This window comes from Populus alba, chromosome 2, assembly GCF_005239225.2.
Source record: "Populus alba chromosome 2, ASM523922v2, whole genome shotgun sequence".
In the NCBI taxonomy this organism is placed as follows: domain Eukaryota; kingdom Viridiplantae; phylum Streptophyta; class Magnoliopsida; order Malpighiales; family Salicaceae; genus Populus; species Populus alba.
The window spans coordinates 13,577,840-13,601,999 of NC_133285.1; the positions used below are offsets into that span (position 1 = coordinate 13,577,840).

The 24,160-nt window shown below is 32.8% G+C and overlaps 1 protein-coding gene across 1 annotated transcript; it reads right to left on the reverse strand.

The window, feature by feature from the left end:
* Positions 1–12,003: 12,003 nt before the first annotated feature.
* LOC118056190 (zinc finger protein GAI-ASSOCIATED FACTOR 1) lies at positions 12,004–15,347 on the reverse strand. Its single transcript, XM_035068335.2, has 4 exons — positions 14,611–15,347; positions 14,110–14,506; positions 13,817–14,010; positions 12,004–13,060 (listed from the first exon to the last, which is right to left on the reverse strand). Exons 1-4 carry the CDS (start codon positions 14,762–14,764, stop codon positions 12,300–12,302), a joined length of 1,506 nt encoding a protein of 501 aa, XP_034924226.1. The 5' UTR covers positions 14,765–15,347; the 3' UTR covers positions 12,004–12,299.
* Positions 15,348–24,160: the final 8,813 nt, after the last annotated feature.

Genomic DNA, 24,160 nt, shown 5'->3' on the forward strand with positions numbered 1-24,160 from the left:
ATTGTCTCAGCTTTCCAACAAAAAACAATTGAGGTCATTTGGACTTCTAGAACTCGAGATATGGGCTAATCACTAAACAGTGTCTAGGCTGCAAGACAGATTCGGACTTCCTTGTTGTTGCTATACTTTGGATTTAAAAATAGCCTTTTTAAATCTTGGACTCCATGAAAGTTTTAGGCATATGTCTTAGCTTTCCATCCATATAGAATAGACCTAAATCCAAGATCTACAGCTCCAGATATGACCCAATGACAAAACAGTGTTCCAGTTTGAACTGAACCAGCATCTCTTTTCTAAGTTTGGCCCTCTTTTTGTCTTTTAAATTTCAGTTGTTAAACTCATCAATCAATTATTTTATTTATGTGATAGGCCTGCATTTAAGATGAATATTTACCATAAATTAAAGGTATCTTATAGTATCATAGTTGTTATTATAAAACATGCTTTCGTTAGGAGTTATTAATACTTCAAGTGCAAAATAAACCTTGATAAAAATGCACTTTTAAGTACTAATCAATAGATTATTGATTTAGAAAGAATAAATGCTCGTGTGAGTAATGACGTGGTATATGTCTGTTAATATAGGGTGATCCACTAGACCCAAATAACAGCGGGGGACTACCAGTCAAGCTTTTACAATAGGTAGGTGCCTAACACCTAAGTCTTTTTATTTTTTACCATTTTAATTTGCTGGGTATATAAGTTATTTGAACTTTGTGATCTATATATATGATTTAAATTTGATAGTCTATGTCTATATGATGGGTATGAATAGAATATTATGATGACATTGATTAGTTATCCCAGAAATTAGAATAGATAATGGTATCTGATTAGTACTTAAAAGTGCATATTTATCAAGATTTTATATCATCATTTTGCACTTAAAGTATCAATAACTCCTTAACTAAAGCATGTTTTATAATAACAAGTCTAATACTATAAAATGCCTTAATATATGGTAAATGTTCATCTTAAATGCAGGCCTATCATATAAATCAAAGGATTGATTGATGAGTTCAAGTATGGAAATTGAAAGGACAAAGAGAGGGTGAAACTTAGAAAAGAGATGTTGGTGCAGTCCAAACTGGAACACCATTCGGTAATTGGGTCATATCTCGAGTTCTAAATGTCCAAATGACCTCACATTTTTACACAGATTTAGTAAGACATAGGCCTACAACTTTCATGTTTTCATCAACATCTAAGAAGGTCGTTTTCAAGTCCAAATTATAGCAACAACGGAGAAGTCTGAATCTGTCCTGCAGCCTTAATATTGTTCAGTGTTTGGCCCATATCTGGAGTTCTAGAAGCCCAAATGACCTCCATTTTTTTTTTTCTGGAAAGCTGAGTCAATTTCCTACAACTTTCATGTTTTCCAATGAACCCAGTTCGGATGGTAGAATTTTTGTTTTATTCAGACAAGAAGATAAGGATTTTCACCAAGTCAAAAGTTGGCCACCCACTCAACAATTATTTATCAAATCAATAATTCCGAATTTTGGCCTATAAAAGAAGGCATTTGCCATGTATGTAGGAGCTTGGTTGTTCAGATCAAGTTCATGCTCTTTATTTCTCTCTTTATATTTTTTTGTAATTCTTAAGTTTTGCTTTCATTAATATCTTGTTTATGCTTTTCATTTCCTTTCCTTTCCTTAGTTAACTTGTATCTTATTTATGTTCTTGTTTTGTTTATTTATGTTTCTCTTCTTCATTATGTTTAGCTAAGTTTATTATGTCAAGGTGAAAAGGTTACACTAATGGTGTAAGAATAAGTATGGTGTAAACTCAACATGGACCTTAATGTTTAATATTAACATGTCTTATCTTTTTATCTTACTAATTATTAATACCTTGCTTGTTAAATGGTTAATCTAGATTTGTGTTGTATAACACTTGGTACAACAAATGCTTGACACTCTCATAACCCAACCGTATGGTATTACCTACACTTGGGCTATGAAAGTAACTTGATTTGTTGTTAACATCAATTAACATCATGAATTCCTGATAATATTTAAAAGTTTGGTGTTATGTAAATAAGATAATTAATATGATCATGTTAACAATTTATAATGAGCTATTAATGATAAATCATCCAATTGGAACCTACTTCGTGCGTGGTTTCCAAATTGAGTAATAAGAGTTTATACTATACTTGTTTGAAATACCATTGGTGGATCCTCTAACCTTGACATTTGTTTTTATCATTGTTTAATCCTTACATTAATCTTCCATCTCAAAGTTCTCATTAATTTCTTCCTCTTCTTCTTTTTATTATTATTATTACTACTACTACTATTATTATTTACATTCTTGTTATATCTTTTTGATCTTTTCATAAACTCAGTATATAGGCTAAACCTGTGACCTGATCTTTTAGATCATTCTCAGGTATAACAACGCCACGTACTGAGTATTATTATTATTGTTGTTGTTGTTGTTGTTGTTGTTGTTGTATTGTTATTTATAATTTATACAATTAACCTCTCTGTGGTTCGACCCCGGTCTTGCCGGGTTATTTATTACTTCGACACTCTTGCACTTGGGAGAAGACATCAATCTTTTGGTCGTGACAGTATCAATGGGGTTTCTTTGGTACCGGCATTTCAGATGATATTGATTAGCTATCTGGGTTTAGATTTCTAAAGGAATCAATGGGGTTTCATTGGTGCCAGCATTCTTTAAATTGATTGGTCGATCCCGAGTAATTGGATGACTAATGATGTTAGTAAAGATTACTAATATCAACCTGGTTACTCCCGGTTAAGGGAGAAAGATAAATTGATTAACTATTCTGGGTTGAAAATAGTTAATGATATTAATGGGTTGCATTGGTATCGGCAACTATTTTTGGTGTGATTAACTACTCCGAGCAAAAAAGCTAATGATGTCGAAGGTTCTTGACATTGGCAACTTAGATGGTAAACCAGATGTGGATAAAAATTAATTAACTATTTCATGTTAGGAATAGTTAATGATATCAATCGATTGGATTGATATCGGCACTTAAATAGAATTGATTAGTCTAACCCGGTAATAAGAGACTAATGATACTAATGAGATTCATTAATATCAACAATTAACTTTCAGAGAATGAGAGGAGAAGTGTAACGACCCAACCTTTTCAAGGCCAAAGTCGCTGGATTTTTTATTTTATTTTTCATCATCTCGACTTATTCATAATTTCCATTTTTTTTCTAATCTCGTATTATCATGAGTTCATACATTATCATTCGTATTCCATTTCAATATTTAATTACTAGTTTTTACAAAAGGAATCGAATGACTAATTAAGTGATTTACATGTTCGTTCATGCAGAACTCATATCACCCATAATATACGAGTATATAATTCTTTTTCGAAATGTGTGAGCCACGAAATGAATCTCCTTATGCACCATATTGGTATGATGTCTCTGTTCCAACACAAGGTAATTTTAAGCATTATAGACCATTTAAGAAACATAATAAAACAAGATTAAAGTCACATTTCATTCATGGACCAAAAAGCATAATTCTTTAATTTCCCTTTACTTGTGTAAACACCACCGTTAATAATCCATCAATTAACGAGGCTAATTTCAGTACTCAAACCCGATCATTCCTCTCGAATGTCGTTAGCCGAATTAATGTTTTTCTTTGGTTAAAGCATAACTAGTATAATGCTTTCATATACTTAGTATATACGAAACGTAGTATACATGACCACATCAGTTCTTCTTAAAACTAACTCATAAACTCAAATCCGACAATCCTCTTGGGAGGCCATTAGTCGAAGTCAATCATTTATTCATCTTGCCATCCACTAGGGTGCCATTAACTATTTCTTCTTCTTTCTCTTCTTCTTCTTCTTCCTTTTTTTTTTTTTAATCTCGGTCATCCATTAGGATGCGATTAGCTGAAGCTAGTCATTTCTTCATCTTGATTATCCATTTGGAATGATATTAGCCGAAGGTAGTCATTTATTTGTCCCGATTATCCATTTAGGATGTCATCAGTCGTAATTAATCATTTGTTCATCTCGATTATCCACCTAGGATGTTATTAGCCGAAGCTAGTAATTCATGCATCTCGGTTATCCATTTAGGATGCCATTTACCGAAGCTAATCATTTATTCATTATGGTAATTCATCTATGGTGCCATTACCATAGCTAATCATTTACTCATTCTGGTAATTCATCTATGGTGTCATTACCATAGTTAAATTTAGGATGTCATTTACCAAAGCTAATCATTTATTCATTTTGGTAATTCATCTATGGTGCCAATACCATAGCTAATCATTTATTAATCTCGATGATCCCTTTAGGATGCCATTTATCGAATGTAAAGCATTTATTCATTCTGGTAATTCATCTATGGTGTTATTACCATAGCTAATCATTTATTAATCTCGATGATCCATTTAGGATGCCATTTACCCCAAAGTAAATCATTTATTCATTTTGGTAATTCATCTATGGTGCCATTACCATAGCTAATCATTTATTCATTCTCGTAATTCATTTATGGTATCATTACCATGGCTAATCATTTATTAATCTGGTAATTCATCTATGGTGTCATTACCATAGTTAATCGTTTATTAATCTCGATTATCCATTTAGGATGCCACTTACCAAAACTAAGCATTTATTCATCCCAATCATCTACTTTGGATGCCAATAGCCAGAGCTAATAAATCATTTACCATGGTCATCCCTTCGGATGCCATTAGCCGAAGCTAATCAATTGTTTGTTTCGGTCATCCACTCGGATCCCATTAGCCGAAGCTAATCAATCGTTTGTTCCGATCATCCACTCGGATGCCATTAGTCGAAGCTAATCATTGTTTTATCAAACAATTCATGACAATTTGACATTCCTTGCAACATCACAGCAAACCCTTAGGGATACTCATACCACCATTTCCTAGTAGTTTATCATTCCGTAACACGAAGATAGATCCTTTGTAATGCAGAACCAAACATCCCACAACACAACAATACCCTTTGTATCACTCATCCAACCATTCTTGACAGCTAATGTTCAATGCAACACAATAATAAATTCCCCGTAATACTCACACCACCATTTGTGGTAATTAACCATCAATACGATACAACAATAGGTCTTTCATATCACTCATACAATCATTCATCATCATTACATTCAATATAATAAATGATAGATCCTTGGTAACACATTCATTACAATTACATTCAATACAATAAAATAGTAGATCCTTCATAATACTCATACAATCATTCTTCACCCTTACATTCAATAAGAATATAAAAGTAGATCCTTCGTACGACACATACTACCATTCATTAGTAGCCCAAATTATAACAGCCCCAACATCACATTCGGTTTAGTATTCATCACAATTCAATAAGATGTTCATCTCAAATGGGTTAGTTTAGAACTCTAACATTTTCACCATTGTTTCAACATTCATCAAGAACTTGTTCGACATTTCATAGTCGTTTCGACAATCATCAAGAATTTAATCCAACTCTTCTTCGTCGTTTCCTCTCACAACAGGGATTTAATAAAATATCATCACAAGTTAATCATTTCAAAACATAAACATCAAAATGGGAAAAAGGTGGAAACCACCTACCTGCTCCACTTGTGGTCTGTCCTTGTCCTAGCAATGGTCTGATCTCGGCCACAACACCTAAGACACCAAAGACCACAATCAATTCATTTGTATCTTCAATTCACATTCATCCCACACTTATTTCAAGAGTTCATATGTTCACATTCAAGTGTTCCACATTTTACACCATCATACTATGAGATTGTTACTAGAATTTAAGTCATTTCTGCCTTGTAGAAATCGGCAGCGAAAACTGGCTCGCTGCAGGCTGCCCAACTCGGCAGCGAAAACTGGTTCGCTGCGGGCTGTCAATTTGGCAGCGAAAACTGGTTCGCTACGGGCTGCCACTTCGACAACGAAAACTGGTTTGCAGCGGGTTGCCATTTCAACAGCGAATCATAAATTTGCTGTAGAATACAAATTTCGACAACGAATGCTAATTCACTACAGACAACTCAATTTCGGCAGCGAATCACAATTTCACTACAGCAAACTCAACTTCGGCAACGAATCACAATTTCGCTGCAGAACACAAATTTCGGCAGTGAATCTAATTCGCTGCAAACAACTCAATTTCGGCAGCGAATCACAATTTTGCTGCAGCCAACTCCATTTCGGCAGCGAATCACAAATTCGCGGCAGACACAAATTTCGGCAGCGAATCTCAAATTCGCGGTAGAACACAACTTTCAGTAGCGAAATCACAATTTCACTGCAGCCAACTCCACTTCGGCAGCGAATCACAAATTCGCTACAGCCAACTCCACTTCGGCAGCGAATAACAATTTTGCGGCAGAACACAAATTTCAGCAGCGAATCACAAATTCGCGGCAGAACACAGATTTTGGCAGCGAATCACAAATTCGCGGCAGAACACACATTTCAGCAGCGAATCACAAATTCGCTGCAGCCAACTCCACTTCGGCAGCGAATCACAAATTCGCGGCAGAACACAAATTTTGGCAGCGAATCATAAATTCACTGCAGCCAACTCCACTTCGGCAGCAAATCATAAATTCGCGGCAGAACACCAATTTCGGCAGCGAATCACAAATTTGCGGCAGAACACAAATTTCTGCAGTGAATCACAAATTCGCTGCAGCCAGCTCCACTTCGGCAACGAATCACAAATTCGCTGCAGAAGACACATTTCAGCATCGAAAACTAATTCGCTGCAAAAAACTCAGTTTCGGCAGCGAATCACAATTTCGCTGCCCAACCCACATTTTGGCATGAACACACACACACCACACGTTGCAACAACTCCAGTACATAAATTGTCACTAAGTTCCAACAGAACACACACATTGAAACCATCAATTCCAACATATAATTTTTCAATAAATTCCAGCAGCATACACACTTTGGACCCATCAATTTCAGCATATAATCTTTCAATAAATTCCAACAGCATACACATATTAAACCCATCAATTTCAGCATAAAATCTTTTGTTAATTATTCTGAAATCAGATCCCCCATCCAGCCCCGTTTTGTCCCTCCTTTTAGCTTAGTTCTTTTCCATAACAGTTGGAGTAAAGTTCCCAGGCCATGCATCCAGATTTTTATTCTTCTTCCTTTCAATTTCAAGACCTTAAGAACAGGTGGAGAAAGACATGGTTCATACCTCACGGATTTAGCATTTTTGGAAGGGGTTTGACAACATTTCTCCCCTTCTGCTCCCGATTGTTTCTTCCTCTTCCTCTCTTTCAGTTTTTTGCCTCCTCTTGTTAGTTCCCCATCAATTTTAGGCCTCTACTTCCTTCATGTTTGCAGCTGTCCAGCCTCCTGTCAAGCTCTCCCTTCTTTCTCTCACGTCTAAGGAGGCACTAGCAGCTGGGGTTTGGTCAAGCTCTTTCCTTGGAAAGGGAAAGAGGGAAGGGGACAAGCATCTTATTTTGGGGGAAAGGGAAGGGGACAAGAGCATGCAGCTCACTTTGGGGAGAGGGAAGGGGACCAGCTCATTTTTTGGGGAGGGTGTCTCCCTCTATCTCTCCTTGCTGCATTTATACCCCTCCTAAAAGCAAAAAAGGGGGTGTTTGGATGTTGGACAAGGTTGTCCTAACCCTCCTTTTGGGTTATCCTTGAGCTGATTTTCATTTCCCTTCTCCCCCCTAGGATAGGTGGGTCCCACATTAAAACCTTTTATTTTATTATTATTATGTTTTTTTTATGTCGCTACCGATTCAGAAATCAGCAACCTCAAACTGTGTCGTTGCCGATTCAGAAATCGGCAACCTAAAACTGCGTCGCTGCCGATTCAAAAATCGGCAGCCAGCACTGCATCGCTGCCGCTTCAGGTATCGACAGCCACACTGCGTCGCTGCCGATTCAGATATCGAAAGCCAACACTGCATCACTGCCGATTCAGATATCGGCAGCCCAAAACTGCTTCGCTGCCGATTCATATATCGGCAGCCAAAACTGCATCGCTGCCGATTCAGAAATCGATAGCCTGAAACTGCGTCGCTGCCAATTCAGAAATCAGCAGCGATGGTGGAGTCATTTCGGTTCCACTTCTTGTTTTTTTTTTTTTCTTTGGATGTTACAAGAAGTGTTAATTAGTTATTCTAAAATAGCAATATAAGTTAATGATATTGAGAGAAGAATATCTTGGTATCAAATAAGGATTGATCCATAAAGAAATGGCGTTCAAAATCATTTTAGTTATGTTGTGATTTTCAAGATAAAATTATTATTGGTAATTGATTAGGATATTAGATAGAAAATGCATATTATAAAGAAGTATAAATCTAAATTTAATGTGTCAAAAGAAATGTCATGAAAATCATTACCTATTGTTGTTATTGTTGTTATTACCTTTTTTATATTTATATGTAAATGTTATTTGTTATTTCCAAGTCTATCAGGGTCATGTCAGAAGTGATCTTAGTTTAGCTATCTTTTGCTATGTAATTATGTTGTAATTCAAGACACTTATCTCTTAAACTTAACATGTAGTACTAACCCATAAATTCAGATGTATGACTTTAATCTAATTATATAATTCTAAATACATATTTTAACCATGCATGTTTATAGTTAAAATTGGATCCTTCACTTGAATTTCATTATATGAAATTATTATGCATGATATAGTTTATGTAATGATAATATGTAGAAATTAAATTATGCATTGTTTTCTTTTGTGAACTTGAATTTTGTAATACTATTGAATAAGATATATTGTGTTGATGATGATGATGATGAGTTTGGTTGAGATCCATGATGATTGGATCAGGTTGTGAAATGACATAGAAAGTGTAAATTTGGTATTGTCGATAACTTAGGACCTCCCAGTATAGGGAAGACTCCGCCGATATTTCGATAGAAATTTTGATGGATTTAAAAAAAAAAAAAAAAGAAACTTCTTGAAATTTCCAGCTACCTGTTGTGTTGTCCCAAAAATTGAGACTATTACATGATCTCTCCATATAGAATTCTCATGCGGATCAGTTCAGTGTGCATGTCATCTAACAAATACCTTTATATTAGTTCTAGATATCCCTCGTATCTTAATTTATGAGGACCAGCAAACTGGTGGATCGGGATCGCCTCCTTCTTTTCTTCCTGATTGTACCGACGATGAATCTCCCAGACACCTGCAAGGCAACCCAACAAACATAAACAATAGATTTCACTTTTATTTTCCTCTTTTTCTTTTAGATCTGCCACTATCTCCCTCCCTCCGTTAATCCATTCTTCTTTTGGGTCCAACGTCGTTATTTCTTGTTACCATCTAAATGGTTGAAGATGGGAGAAGAAGATGTTGTGGCTAGTGGCGTGTCTGCACACGCGATGATGGGACTATGGGGGAATAAACTTAAGGGATTGACCGCTACTGCTAGATGAGAGAGCGGTTCGATGATTTATCCGCAGGCTGTCCATGGCCACTGTAAGTGGAAAAGGAAGGGAATTAAGTGGAGGTCGGTCTGTAGGGAGGCTAAGTAGTGGTGGGGCTGTTCAGCTGGAAGTGAGGCTAGAAAGTGGTATGTGCGGGTTGATCTTGGGTTGTCGAGTGGAGATGGGAAAAGGCAAGCGACGGCTGCTTTGGCCAAGGGAAGGGTGAAGGAAAAGAGAGGAAATGCAGAGGCCCGTCTCTATGGGGAAGAGAATGGTGAGGGAGATGGAGAAGGGAGTGGCAGAGAAATTTTGGAGAGGGGGGAGAAAAAATTCAATTTTTGACCTGATAAATTTTTAAAAATAAAAAAATAGCAAAAAAACAACAAAAACCCAAAAAAAATACATTATTGATATATTTGAATCGTTTTTAGCATTTTCAACATTATCTCAAAAGAATTTAAAATTTTCAAATGTATTTTGAACGCATTCAACTTTTAACATGTTAATTTTACAATCACTGATTTTTTTTATTCAGTTGATGGTGATGTTGTTTGTTTTCAAAATAAAAAAAAGATTGTTACGAATGGTGACACCCAACCCTTCCAGATATTGGTGTTGAGATTAGTAACAAATTTGCAAAGATTATGACAAACCAAAGGATTGCAAGAAGATTTTGCATGCTTAGATGAGTGAGTGATTTTGAATTTGGGATTTGAGTTCTCTATCATATTAATATTCCATTATTATTGATGTTATGTTTTGTCAAGTCGATTCAATTTAAATTGAATGTGAAATATTTTTTAACTACTTACGCTCACATGATCCAAACCAAACTTTAAAACACTCTGTAAATTCCAAGCTAATAGTAAAGATTTGGAAGGTTGCAGCCCAACTAATTGCTAAGACCCTGTTTTCTTCGGACAAGTAAGCCCAGTGTAATAAGATATTTGGGCCCAATGTGTAATAAATAATAATCGCAAAAGAGTAAGGTCTATTAAACCCAATTACAAAAATTGGTGACCTTAAAAACGTAGTTTGTGATCATCCTATGACGAGCCTATTTCTCAAGCCCAACAAGCCGCTGATTAAATGGAGTCTTCTCACCTGTATTTATTAAAATCTTCTTAATCATATACGATCCAAACTAGATTGGCCATATACGATCTAAACTAGTGGAGAAAAGTCTTCAAATACTTGCGTCCCTACTCGTGGTACAATGAAGCCACCCGGTGAAGGACGTCATGATTGATAGGCATTGATTTTGGCTGCCGCAGCAGCATATGAACGTCGGAGCTCCGCCAAGTTGCCGAAGACAAGACTGTATTTGGGGCCACTTATGCCTTGCTTCTTGAAATGGATTTTGAGAGTGAATTTAAAAATAAGCGGCGGGGGGGCTGAAGGAGTGTTTAGTGTTTGAAGTGATAATGGTGTTTAGTTAGTATTTATGTGGGTATGTAGCTGAAAAATAGAATATTTTACGTTTGTATAGCTTAGAGTTGATCGATTTCGTTTGCTGACTTCGGTTGGCAATAATTGAAATCGTGGGCTGCGTAAGGTGTCAATTATGGCCGGAAATTAGTAGCAAAGAAATGATTAAATTGTTTACAAGTAAAGGGAAAGAACATGTGCTTAGTGGAATACTTAGCTCACGTATGTGAAAATCCCAAACTAATGGGTCACACGTTGGAACTAACTTCAATCCATCTCCAAATTGTTTATAAGTTTTACGTCAAATATGTTTTTGCATTGTGATGTGTTTGTAAATGGGGTTAATAACTCGGTGAAAATGACAGTGAGAATAATTTGAGCGGCCATCTCAAACGAGCGGAGCAGAAAACAAAAGCTGAAAATAGCAACCTTCCCTCGTAAGGCAACCCACAAGGCCACAAATTATGACACAAAAGCAGCTGCCTACTCGCTGACATTAACGCACTTTTTTAAAAAAAATAAAATTGAGTTTTTTTTATTTTAAATTAATATTTTTTTAGTATTTTTTATTATTTTAAAGTGCTAATAAAATAATTATTGTAATACACTTCCAAATAAAAAATTAAAATAATTTATATTATATTTTAATTTTAAGATATGTTTATCATTATAATAACTATTATTTTTTAAAATAATTTTTGCTTGTAAGTATATTAAAATAATATTTTTATTATTATTTTTAAAAAAAATTATCTTTAATATAAACACATAAAAAAATCTTTAAAAAAAATTAATTAATTAAAAAAAAAAAAAAAAACACGTTATCACAACGTAATCAAACACCCTAAAGACTTGTGCAGGAAGGAGAACACTAAACAGAGTTACCATTGTTGAGTGCATGACCCCGGTTGACCGGCCCTTTACGAAGTACAACCATCATTCAATTAAAGAGGCCACCGTTTTCCATCTCATATCATTTTCTTGTCCCCCCCTGCTCATGTGTGAAAACGCTCCCTTGGATAGCTGCGGCCCTCGTAATCAATGTCCCATCCAAACTCAAAGTCCGCACTAAACTCTTATTTTCCTATCTTTTAAAAACAAACTAAAGTTCAAAGATGTGATCAAAATTCAAAAGAGAGCAAATATTTAAGATGGTTGCTAGGGTATTAATTAGTAGGAGTAGGCAGTAACAAGTTCACTGTACACTGCGACCAATAGATTTCGATTCTTGACTTTGCCTTCAAAAAAAATAAAAATAAAGCAACCACGCACGATCGAGCCAAAAAAATATACAAACACCTCCTTAGACCTTCGGTATGGAGACACAGAGGTGTGTATCTATATATAAAGCTACGAGAGACGCCCGTGAAAGCTCAGCTTTTCCACCCGTGACAAAAAACACCTTGGAAAAGTGAGGGTACATGAATTGAGCTGGGAGCTCAAGCTCCTGTAGATCCATAAGGCTTCCTCTCAGGCACACCATCCCATGTTTCTTCAGAAGTCCCTCTCCCTCCTCCTCCACCATATGCTGCGGCAGTGGCTGCTCCAACATTAAAGCCACCACTATAGGAATTTAGCAAAGCAGAACTAGCAGCATCCATGCCAAGCCCAAGAAGGTCAAGTGTCGTTGGTTTGTTTCCAAACAATGAAGATGAACCCATCATAACATCACTGGAGGGAAGCCCAAGGCCTAGTCCAGCTGCGACAGTGGTGTTGTTCTCTGGCTTCACATCCCATTTATTGCAATTACTGTCTTGATTAGTTGAACGGGGCAATCCTAAACCACGGAGAAACGATGGGTTTGATGTCGTTGCGCCCATTTGTGCTGCTTTTTGAAGCAATGCAGTGGCAGACATGGCTGGTTGCGGAGATGGGGTGTAATGGTAGTGGTCTTGCTCTGTGCTGAAGAGAGACGAAGTATTGTTGGAGAGATAAAAGGATGGTGAGAGAGAGAGTGATGGGGGTTCTATCGCTCTAGGTGTTGGCATAGTAGTGGGACAATCAGAGCGAGCTAAGCCGCAAAACAGATTTGGGAATGAGGATGGTACTGATGCTTGTTGTGGGATAGCAGCTGGTGTTGCTGTCGAAGAGGCAAACGTAGTCGCAAATACATTACTGGTTGAGCTAGTTGAGCTTGTGCTTGTAGCCGTGGCACATGCTGTTGGTGGTGGTGAAAGTCCAATTGGATTTTCTGCTAATTCTGTGACAAGAAACAGAGAGAAAACGAACATTAACCCAAAGTAAAGAAAAGGGACTTGAAAAGAAAAAAGAACAATGCAGTCCAATGATCCCAAATACCAAAGAAAAAGGATATACTAGCAAAAAGAATGTACTTTTTGGAGGAACATGAGGGGTGTGCTGATGAAACTGCTGTAAAAGCCAAGCAATTATGGAGTCCTTTCTATCCATATCTCTCCAAATCTCAATTCACTTTATTTTTTAGCTTATAATTTAAGTAGTACTGGTATTATAGTAACTATTGGTTCTCATTAAAATAATATTTTTTAATTTTTTAATTTTATTTTTAATATTAACATATGAAAATATAAAAAAGTTATTTAAAAAAATCAAAAACATGGTAAGACCACGAAAAAACACCTTATTGACTGTGGTGGCAGCAGCAGCAGCTACTCGTGAAACACAACGTAAAACCCTTCTCTCCTCACACACACACACACCCCTACCACATCTGTTAATATTCTCTAGCCCAACATCCACACGAGAAGGACATCAACAAGAGACAAAACACTCGAACATAACCTAACCTGTTTACCCAAAACCATAAACTTCAATCTATTTTGTCCACGGCCACAAGAAAACAATAAAAAATACAGCCATGATTCATGAACCTTAGGCAAGTCAAATACTTGTCTTGGCCAACATAGCTATGCAATGTATTAAATTATTAATAACGGATCGGACGCACTAGCTAGCAAGCTTAGGCTAAATTAATTACCTGAGCTTTGAACTGATAAACCCGGAGACACCACACTAGTAGACGGCGTAAGTGGTGGAGGCGGTGGTGAAGCAACCACACGCTTGATGTCACAACCATTCCCTTCCTTTCCCATTATCGCTAGGGTTTGTGCCCTTGCACTCTCCTCCGCTAACGCATCGCAAAATGCTCTGTGTGTTACAAAACTATCCCTCCTGTATAACAAAACAAAACCAAATAACATAACATAATTAAGTTAAAATCAATGACAAAAAAAACACAAGGTATAAAAAACAAAATTAGTTGACATTCACCTTGAAAACAAAGTGCCACAATCGCATTTATACTCTTTAGTGCCACAAGTTTTCAAGTGAGCTTTCCAATCAGACTGGACGGCATATTTCTTCGAACATCTCTCACACTTCCACTTTTTCTCACCATGCTTTCTGTAGAAGTGCTTTTTAATGCCAGTAAGATCACCAAGAGCTCTAGCTGGGTTGTGATGTACACAAGATGACTCTGGACAAACATAGACACGCTTCCTTGGCTCTTTGTTGGTTCGTTGCTTTAGCTTCCATGGTAAGTTATGGCCTCGTCTGTGAAGTTGGAGGTTCTGGTCTCTTTGAAAGCCCTTGTTACAGATCTCACACACGAATCTGATTGTGGCTACTAAAGTCTTTGGTGATAACGCAACGACTTCTGCATCTGGATCTGAAAAGGAAAGAAAATTGAGTCTATTAATAATTAGCTTACAAAATTATTACCAAGTTTTTGAAATGTTGGGGTCTTGTTACTGGTGTTGAGAAGTTAATTACCTGGCATTCCAGGGAGATTTCGCTTCTTCTTTGGTGGTGGCACTGTAATAGTGTGTGGCATGCCTTGGTTACCCAAAGAAGAAACATTGCTAATTGTGTCTTCTCCAGAAGCTTTAGATACTGTCATTCTGGATAAATTCTCACCACCCACCATTCTATTTCTTTCAGAAACTTCTAGTTAAGATGAAACGAATTCTTTGAAGTCACCAAGAAAAATTTCTACTTTTCCAAGTCTCTAAGGTTACAAAAGATATATGGGGTAGTAAAAGTACTGTTCTAGGCTTTTGATTTAAAAGATCAACTGACAAGAGAGAAATGGATGATTACAACTGACATGAATTCTTGGAAATCACCAGAAAACCAAATCACTTGAACTGGTGTGTTTGAATGCTGAGATTCTGATTTCTTTTAGAATTCAAGAGAGAGAGATAAACAACTATGTATGTTCAGAAAAATTTTTGGCTTGTGTTTCTTTGATCAGCTATCGATCACGATGGAGAGGAATGAGGCACCGTTTTGACTCATTCTGTGACTCGTTACCCTGAGTTTCATGGTCCAGAGCTAGCTAGTGTTCAGAAGCCATTTAAGAGATTTAATATGGGTCGTCCTAAAAGGCGGCTACTTGAATCCATACTCATCTTCGCGGAGTGGGGGAGAGAGAGTGTGCAGATACAGACATGGATAACTTTGAAGAGAAGTGAGGAATTTTAAATGAAGTGGAGAAAGTAAATTTAGGAAGAAGAAGAAAAAATTGAGTTAAAGCGGCGCCAGTTAACTATGGCTAACTTTGAACCTGGGCCTTTTGGATTTAGTTAACTATAGTTAAGAGAGCATATGTATGCGTTTAGCCGGTGCAACAAGTCTCTCCTGCTGCCCTGCGCAATCAAATTCGTCCGTCCACGTGTCAAGCTATGCTGCTTGCTGAAATTTGTCGGAACAATCGGGCTAGGCGGTGCTTGTCGTTTTGTAGAAAAAACAATATTTTAATCATATCTCCCCGCAAGTTTTTTTTGAAACAGCAGAACGGAAAGACATTAGTACCCATGCTCGGTTAAGATTTTTCATGAAAGAAACTACCATGACTGTTCGGCTTATCGGCAAATACTTTTAATATTCTTTTGTTTTTTACTTTTAGCAGGTTAATAATTTTATAGCATGTTTTTTAAAGTATTTTTTAAATATATTTTAAAAATTATATTTTTATTTTTAAATATAAAAATAAAAAAAAATTTAATTTTAATTTTTAAAAAAATATATAATTTCTTTTAAAAATATAGTTCAATCACACTCCCAATAACATTCTCTTAAACTAAATAAATATGTAATATGTTGTTAATGAATTATGTGATTCTTTTTAATAAATTAACTAATACTTTAAAATATGTGGGGAAAGTTACTCACATGATTTTTATGTTTGTTTTTTTTTTCATTCCCACATGTTTTTTTTCCTAAAATTATCTCTTTTTTTATTATTTTTTTTTTGTGTTTTTTTTTAAATTATATTTTTTATTTTTTATTTTTACTATTATACTGGTTGAGAAATTAGCTTTATAGTTTTTTTTTTTTTGAAACATTGTTGATTGCTATAATGTTTCTTCATATAATTTTTGTTTCGCTATAGTATTTTTTTTACATGTTTTTTTCAAAAATTATCATTGTTGAATTTATTTTTTTAATATTGAGATAGTTAAGAATTTAACTTTGTAGTTTTTTCTTTAAAACATTATGGATTGCTACAGTGTTTCTCCACATAGTTTTTATATTTTTTATTTTTATTTTTAAAAAATATTTTTTATTGATTTTATTTTTTAAATATTGAGCTGATTGAGAATTACAACTATAGCTTTCTTCATAAAACATTGTGGATTGCTAGTTTCCATACATGGATCTTTTTTCTTTTTTTTCTTTTGTTTTTTTATGATTCTTGTTTTTTTATATGATTTTTTTTAAAATTGTCTTTGTTGCTTCTATTTTTTTAATATTAAGCTGGTTGAAAATTTAGATTTGTATTTTTTTTTTAAAAAAAATACTATGAATTACTGCAATCATTCCTCACATTTGTTATGATTTTTTTCAAAATTATTGTTTTCAATTTTATTTTATTTTAATATTGAGCTAGTTGAGAATTACAACATGATTTTTCCTTTACATGATTTTTTTTTTCTTTTTCATATGTTTTTTTTCTAAAAATACCTTTATAGTTTTTTCTTGAAAATATTATAGATTATATGAGTCTTTCACCATATAATTTTTTTTATGTTTTATTTTTATAAGTCCACGACAACTTCCAGGCATGCATAATATTTAATAATTGTTTAAAAGCTGATGGAATACAGTAAAGGTGTTCAAATGTATATTATGTGTTTGCATTTAGTTGTGAAAAAAACAAAGTATCTTTAAATGGGTTTGAGGATGGAATATCCACGCTTCTTTCGGCCAACTTGCATCGTCTCCATGGCACCCGAGTATTTTCATTTCACAACTTTAATTTAGGTTAAAAAAAAAAAGTGTTCAAAATTTCAAATGTATATTCTGCTGCTGTAAATTCTTGAGACTTGTACAATTTAAGATTAAAATAATTTAATTGAATTTTATAATAATTATCTCAACTTATTTTTACATGTTCTTGCATATCTAATTAATCTTCATTAATTTGTTTTTTATTTTATTTTATTTTTTATCTCTCAACATTCTCAACTAAATTAATAAAAAGAAAAACCTATTAGATAATAAATTTAAATTCAATCTGATTTATTATAAAAAAAATACTTGAAAAAAAATGAATCATGACATATTAAAACTCGGATTTTTTATATTTATTTATTTATTAGTGGATCAAGTGGGATTTTTTTTTTAAATAGCTGTATTTTTTTCAATTTAAATTAAAAAAAATGAACAAAAAATAGGTTGGAGAGTAATTATATATTTCAAAGACAAATGGGATGCCATTAAATTTATGCAAATAGATTTATACCTTGATTAAAAATTAAACTTATTTTATTTAAGTTGTACAAATAATTATTTTTCTTAGACATTCCAGAATATTTTTCATTCAAAGTTTGAATCATGATCGAGAATAAATAATTTATTCTAGTAATTTCTAACATATATCCTCCATGTTGATATAAACATACTAGTTTTGATTAAATAAATTATGATGAATGCTGACATAAAAAAACAATTCCAAGTCAAAAGGTGATACAAGGAAATAAATCTATTTGATCACTTGGGTTACCCACTTTAGGGTTAACAACATGCACGTATATTACGAGTTTAACAAAATTATTACAAATAAAACTAAAATTTATTATTGTTTTATTGTGGATTGTGCATAGTATAATTTATAATAAAACAATTAATAAATAAAATGATTAATAAGCCCTTGAATAACATAAAAAAAATAAACACATACTTAAAATTAGAATAGTATTTTCACATATTTATTGCAAAAGAAAAAAAAAAACAACAACAAAGCTAATGTATGAGGAGCTATTTTGGATTTTTCACATTTTTATGTAGTTTAATTATCATATAACCCCTGGGTCAACCTTTTTTTCCTTAAAGTCAAGGAAGTACTTTTGGTTTTTATCCATGAGTTTCTTGCAATTATCCCATAAGATCAAGGGTTTTCTAGTTTTTCTATAATTTTTTTTTTAAAAATGAATGATGTGTATAGAGCACACGTCTGCAAGTGGGAGGGGTTTGTGCCCTTTGAACAGCATGTGTGGCGCATCCCGATGGCCAATGGTGGCCTCCGAGACAGTGTCTGAAGTAGCACACCACCCGCTACATGGTAGGGCGGTGCATGTTGGCATTCATGGCATGGAGGAGATTTGGCGATAATTTTTCTCCTTCCTTTCTTTTCTATCTCCTCTACCTCAAAAGATATGTTGACCTTGAAAAATTAAAAAGTGGTCCTCAAATTTTTTAATTATATCAAATTTAATTTTTTAAATTTTTAATTTCATCAATTGACATTTGATTTTTTTTATATATTTTTTTTATCAAATCTGATAATCATTCTTTTGATTCCTATTTATTTTGCTTTTAATATTTTTTTTTATTGGATTTTATTTTTCAATTTAATCCTTAATCATTTAATTTTAATTCTTTTTTTTAATTTGATCCACATTCTTATGATTGAAATTACTTTTATTTTGAGTTATCTTCTTGATTAATTGTTTAGTGGCAATCATATCTCATTGTTTAATTTCATTGAATTTTCATATTATATTTAGTGCTTATTTGTTTATCGTGCTTTTAAAATTTGACCCGAGAGTTGACCATTGTCATGTTTTGGGTCCCGGGTTGGGTTGAATAACTAGGTTTATCGAGATTCAATCAGGGATTTTTTTTATTGTGCATGAAATAAAAATGACATTATTTTGATTAAAAAAAATAATCAACGGGTGTTGACATGATTTTCTTATAGCTAATCGCTTGATGTTTTATTCAGCTAAAAAGTAAAAATGGTTTTAATTTGATATAAAGAAATAACGGAGAAAAAATTCAATTATGATCCTCTTTCTTTTTATTGGTCTTTTTTTCTCTTGATTTGTTTAGATTTTTTTTTCAATTTCATCATTTTCAATTTGATTTTGTTTTGTTTTGATATTAAATATGGTATTCATTCTCTTTATTTTTTTAATCATTTTCTTGGTTTTTTTTTATTTCACTTGTTTTTTCCCATATTTAGTTCTCATTTTTTATCCTTCTCTTAATTATTTTTTCTTTCAATTTTTTTCCTTAGCATTTTATTTCATTTTTATATCCAGTCTTGGTTATCTTTCTTTTAATTACTCTTTTTTTTTATCCTTTTTCTTTTTTATTTGATTTTTCAATTAAGTCCCTCATTATTTTCTTTCATTAGTTTTTATACTATATTTGGTCCATATTGTTTTGATTGCTTATTTTTTTTATTTTTTGATGGTTAAGAATTTGTTCTAGATTTTTTATTGGTCTTTTGTATGGTCATCTCGGTCTCATGACAAAAGTAACTAATTTTGAAGATTAACCCAATTTAACCTTGATTTATTTTATTTTATTTTATTTTATCCTTTGACTTTAGGCTATTGGGACTTGAGTTTTCTATTTTTTTCTCTTTCCTTCCTTTGAGGTTATCTCGGATCGTGGGTTAATCAAGTTAACTCAGTTTCACTTAGGTTATCACTATTTAAATATCTTTTTTTTTGTTAGAAAAAAATTGACCTACCTCGCGGCGTAGTGCAGGCAAATAAATCTAGTACCCTACACTGCAAGATATCAGCATTTCACTATGAATTCATACGATAAAATGCTGAATTTATCCTTTGGTGGGCAAACTAACAAAGCTTGGGTTTAGGGATAGGAGAGTCTTTTTCATGGAATATATCAGTCATTATTATAAAAGGAGAGGTTAAAGGGTATTTTTACATTTATTTTGCTCAATGTGATTGCTTAATTTCCATTGAAAGATAAAAAAAATTACTTAATAAATTTACGTGTTTAATATTACGATAAACGATTGTATAAAAAAACAGGTTTAATTTTTTATATATAAATTATAATTTTTTTTCTAAAATCCAAGTTTTTTTTACTGTAATTCATGATTAAACATAGATTTAAACAATCAAAATCAAACAATTTTTGAAGTTGTGGCTAGCATATTCAATCGTAATGCATCACAATATCAAATAGATAATCAATCTTTTTGGTAATGCGGTGTATGGTTTTTTTTTTAAATATTTTTAAATTAAAAATACTTTAAAATAATATATTTTTTTATATATTTTATTTTTTATGTTAGCACAAAAAAAAAGATCAAAAAAATTTATAAAGCAATAATTTAATTTTTTTAGATTAAAAAAATTAAAATCACTTTAAAAGCATGTTTAAAAAAAAAAAATTTTTTATTTAATTTAATTTGTATGATGTTCGTGATAATGCTTTTAGCTAATGACAAATGGTCCTTCAAGCCATCCATTGCTTATAGATCCATACTCAACTCATCATAGCCGAGTGTTGATCCCATTATTTCTACCTTTTTATTGTGTTTGCTTGCTATATGGTGCTACTAAGATTCTGGATATGGAAACAAATAAAGAGTAAAATCAATTGGCTTAAAAATGTAAAAACACTAATTTTAAGGTGTTTATTTGTCTCACACAAAAACAACCCCTCCAAGATACAATTAAGTAATCTAAATTTCTAAAAAATAAGAAAAAAAGACAGAAAACATGAAATACTGTTTTTTGTATATATTTTTTTCTTGGTGTAATAACAAGTTTATATAGTTTTAAAATATTTTAATGAAACTATATGATTGTTAGTAAGACAATTATATTTTGATTTAAGTTGAATAGTTGCTATTTATTTTTACCTCAACAATCATAAATGTCAAAATTAATTATAAAAATTAAAAGAAATTAACTCAATAAAAAATTACTCTTACTGGCAAATTAAATTATAAGTTTCAAGTACCAAGTCTTGTCTTTTGATATTATAAATCCCTATAATAGTATTAGAAAACCCACTAGGAGAGTCCATCTACAAGAATCCTCACTTAATTTACTACACAATAAAAACTCACACTAATAAACATTTAGAAGAGAGTGTTTCTTTCTAATATGATATATAAATCTTTTTTCTTCTTTATTCACTTACAAACTGCACCAACATTTGGTATTGTAGCCAACACAAACTCTAGCAGTCACTTGCTCAATCAATCTCTCCCTTGTTACATGTTAGATTTGGTCTAGATAGACTATCCAATGTGGCTAAAAATCTAAAATTAGGATGGATATAAATGAGTATTTATATTTAATATTAATGATATGTCAAAAAATTCAAGTAGACTAGAAATAGAGCTCTTGAGTTGGATAATTGGCTAATCAATTGGTTGTAGCAATCCCATCATTTCTCTTTGACTAGGGTGGTTGATAGCTTATACTTGGTACTTGGTAGATCAATGTGACTTGTAACTAGTACCTACAAAAGATTCACTTTGATGGGGATGAGGACTTTCCAATGCTTAAATAGGTATTTTACTCTGATAACATTTAATAAGGGATACATATCTCTTATATCTATATTAATGTTTGATGGAAATATAGTAAGTTTTTGGAGGATTTTTATACACCTAAAATGTATAGAAAAATTAAGGTTCAAGATGTCAAATGTATTTAAGTCCATGAAGGCAAAGCTCTTCCATTAGGCTAGACCCAAATGAGATGGGTCCTTCCATTAGCTAGGTCCAAATGATGATCAATTTGTGTTTTGGTGAGCATAATGAAAGTTGGGCCCGTTCCTTGGATGAGCTCAAGGGAGGTCGGGTTTATCCCTAGGGCATGCCCAAGGGGAAAAACATCATTTCCTTGGTCGTGCTCAAGGAAGGATGAATCCATTCTATGGTTGAGCCCTAGGGAGGATAGGTTCGTCCATTGGTTGAGTTCAATGAAGGATGGTCCTGAGGGTTTTTTTAGCCCATTAAATTTAGATTTATCAAATATGCAGTATAAGTAAAAAACTTCAGAAAAATAATTGAGTGATTTAAACCAAAAAAAAAAAATTTCCTTGAAGTCACTTTTATCTATGGTAACATTAAAAGAAAAAAGAAAAAACCTTAGATATTTGTTGTAAAAATACATCAAAATTAGTTTTTTTTTTTTTTTATATATCAATACATCAAAATCATTATAAAACAATAAAAAAATCAATTTAGTTTTTTCAAGCCAAAAATATTTTTGAAAAACACCTAAAAAAAGAAACATAAATTATATCAATCATCCCGAAATACGATGATGTATTTCTAAATATAATTACAATTCTTATTTAAATTGGTTCAATTTTTGGATCCGCAAGAGTTGTTTATCTAACAAACTTATTAATAGGTGATTTTGATCACCTTTATAATTTTTAATCTTTCATCACAGTAAATATATATCAGTCAATTTCTAAAATTTAAATGACTGCAATCCAAGCCATCCATACCATATTTATCCTTTGTTTTGTTATGCTTGTAATGTTGTTTTTATTGTGTTGTGCTATAAAGTTAAATAATCATATTTCTATTAATGAATTATTGTGTTGTGAGTGAATTAAGTTAAATTAAAAAATACCATTAGAAACATAATTAAAATCCTCATTTAATAAATAAAATATTTTAAAAAAAAACTAAATGAACAGCTTAAAAATGAATTTTATGATTTAAAAGCATACAAATATTATAAGAAACACATAAAAAGGCAACAATCAAGATATTATATTTCTTAAGTAAATAGGACTTTTAAATACTTTGATTAAGATTATATATATATATATATATATATATATATATATATATATATGTTTTCTTATTCCAGAACAAATCAATAAAAGTAAGGAAAATAGAGGTGAAAACAGTATTTGCAGTAAAAAGAGATTAGATTTGGTTGTCCTACGTAATCTTACTTTTTTTTTTACATGAACTGGTAAAAGTAGCTTGTCTTTTTACGTGAAGGGGGTACAGCATAGACTATCAGATTGGAGGAGCCGCCACGAGGGGGGCACAGTTTCAAATCTAAAATGATTGCTGCCACGTGCAGGGGTACTTCCGACTTTTGAGATTGCATGTGCCAATTAAAGCCACTCTGGCCTCCACCAACTTCAATGTATCCACTTGCTTAGTCCAGGTGTATCTATTGTGTGGCCCATCACTGTGGGTCTAAGACTAGATGCTATATGGCCGGTCTGATCTGACGGGTGCTAGGATGGGCCACCGTTAGACAGACCATCTCACCACTTATGTTATTTTCTAGCTACTGATCATCAACAAATAATTACCAGTAGAACATTAGATCTCAAGTTATTAACAATTTATAAGGAGATAACTCACACGCACATACATAATAATCATGTGTGAACATGAGGCCAGGCAGCGCAGCAAATCTTTGAAGTTTCCGGGGAAATTAGTTGTCTGATGTCAAGATGCCGAGCCACACAAGCAAGAATCCATGATGGGGTTATGTGGAAAGAATCGTACTCGCACTCAAAAAGTCGAATCTCTGTTTTAATATCAAATATTTTATATTCTTTCGTCTTGACCCTTATCCGAGCTTAATTATGAGGGTTTCGAGCTTATCTTTTTCACGAGTGTATGTATCATTATGTTTTAAAAAAAAATGGAGGAGAAAACACAGAGAATTGAATTAGGTCACGTTAGGTAGCATTAATTTGCTAGTTATTGATAAGCAACAATCAAAGTGTTAAGAGCTAAGTGGTATTCGATGTTGTGGTTAAATTTTGTTTTAAAAATTTTTGAATATTTTTTTTATTCCTAGTTACTTTTATATATATATATATATATATATAAACATCATATTATCATTAGATTTTTTTTGCGAGATTTAGATTTTATTTTTTATTATGATAATAATTATTTTTTAAAATATTTTTACTTTTAAATATATTAAAATATTAATTTTTATTTTTTAAACTTTATTTTTGATATCAACATGTTAAGACGATATAAAAATATAAAATAATAATTTAAAATAAAAAAAATTAAATTTTTTTAAAATGCAAAAACAAAAAA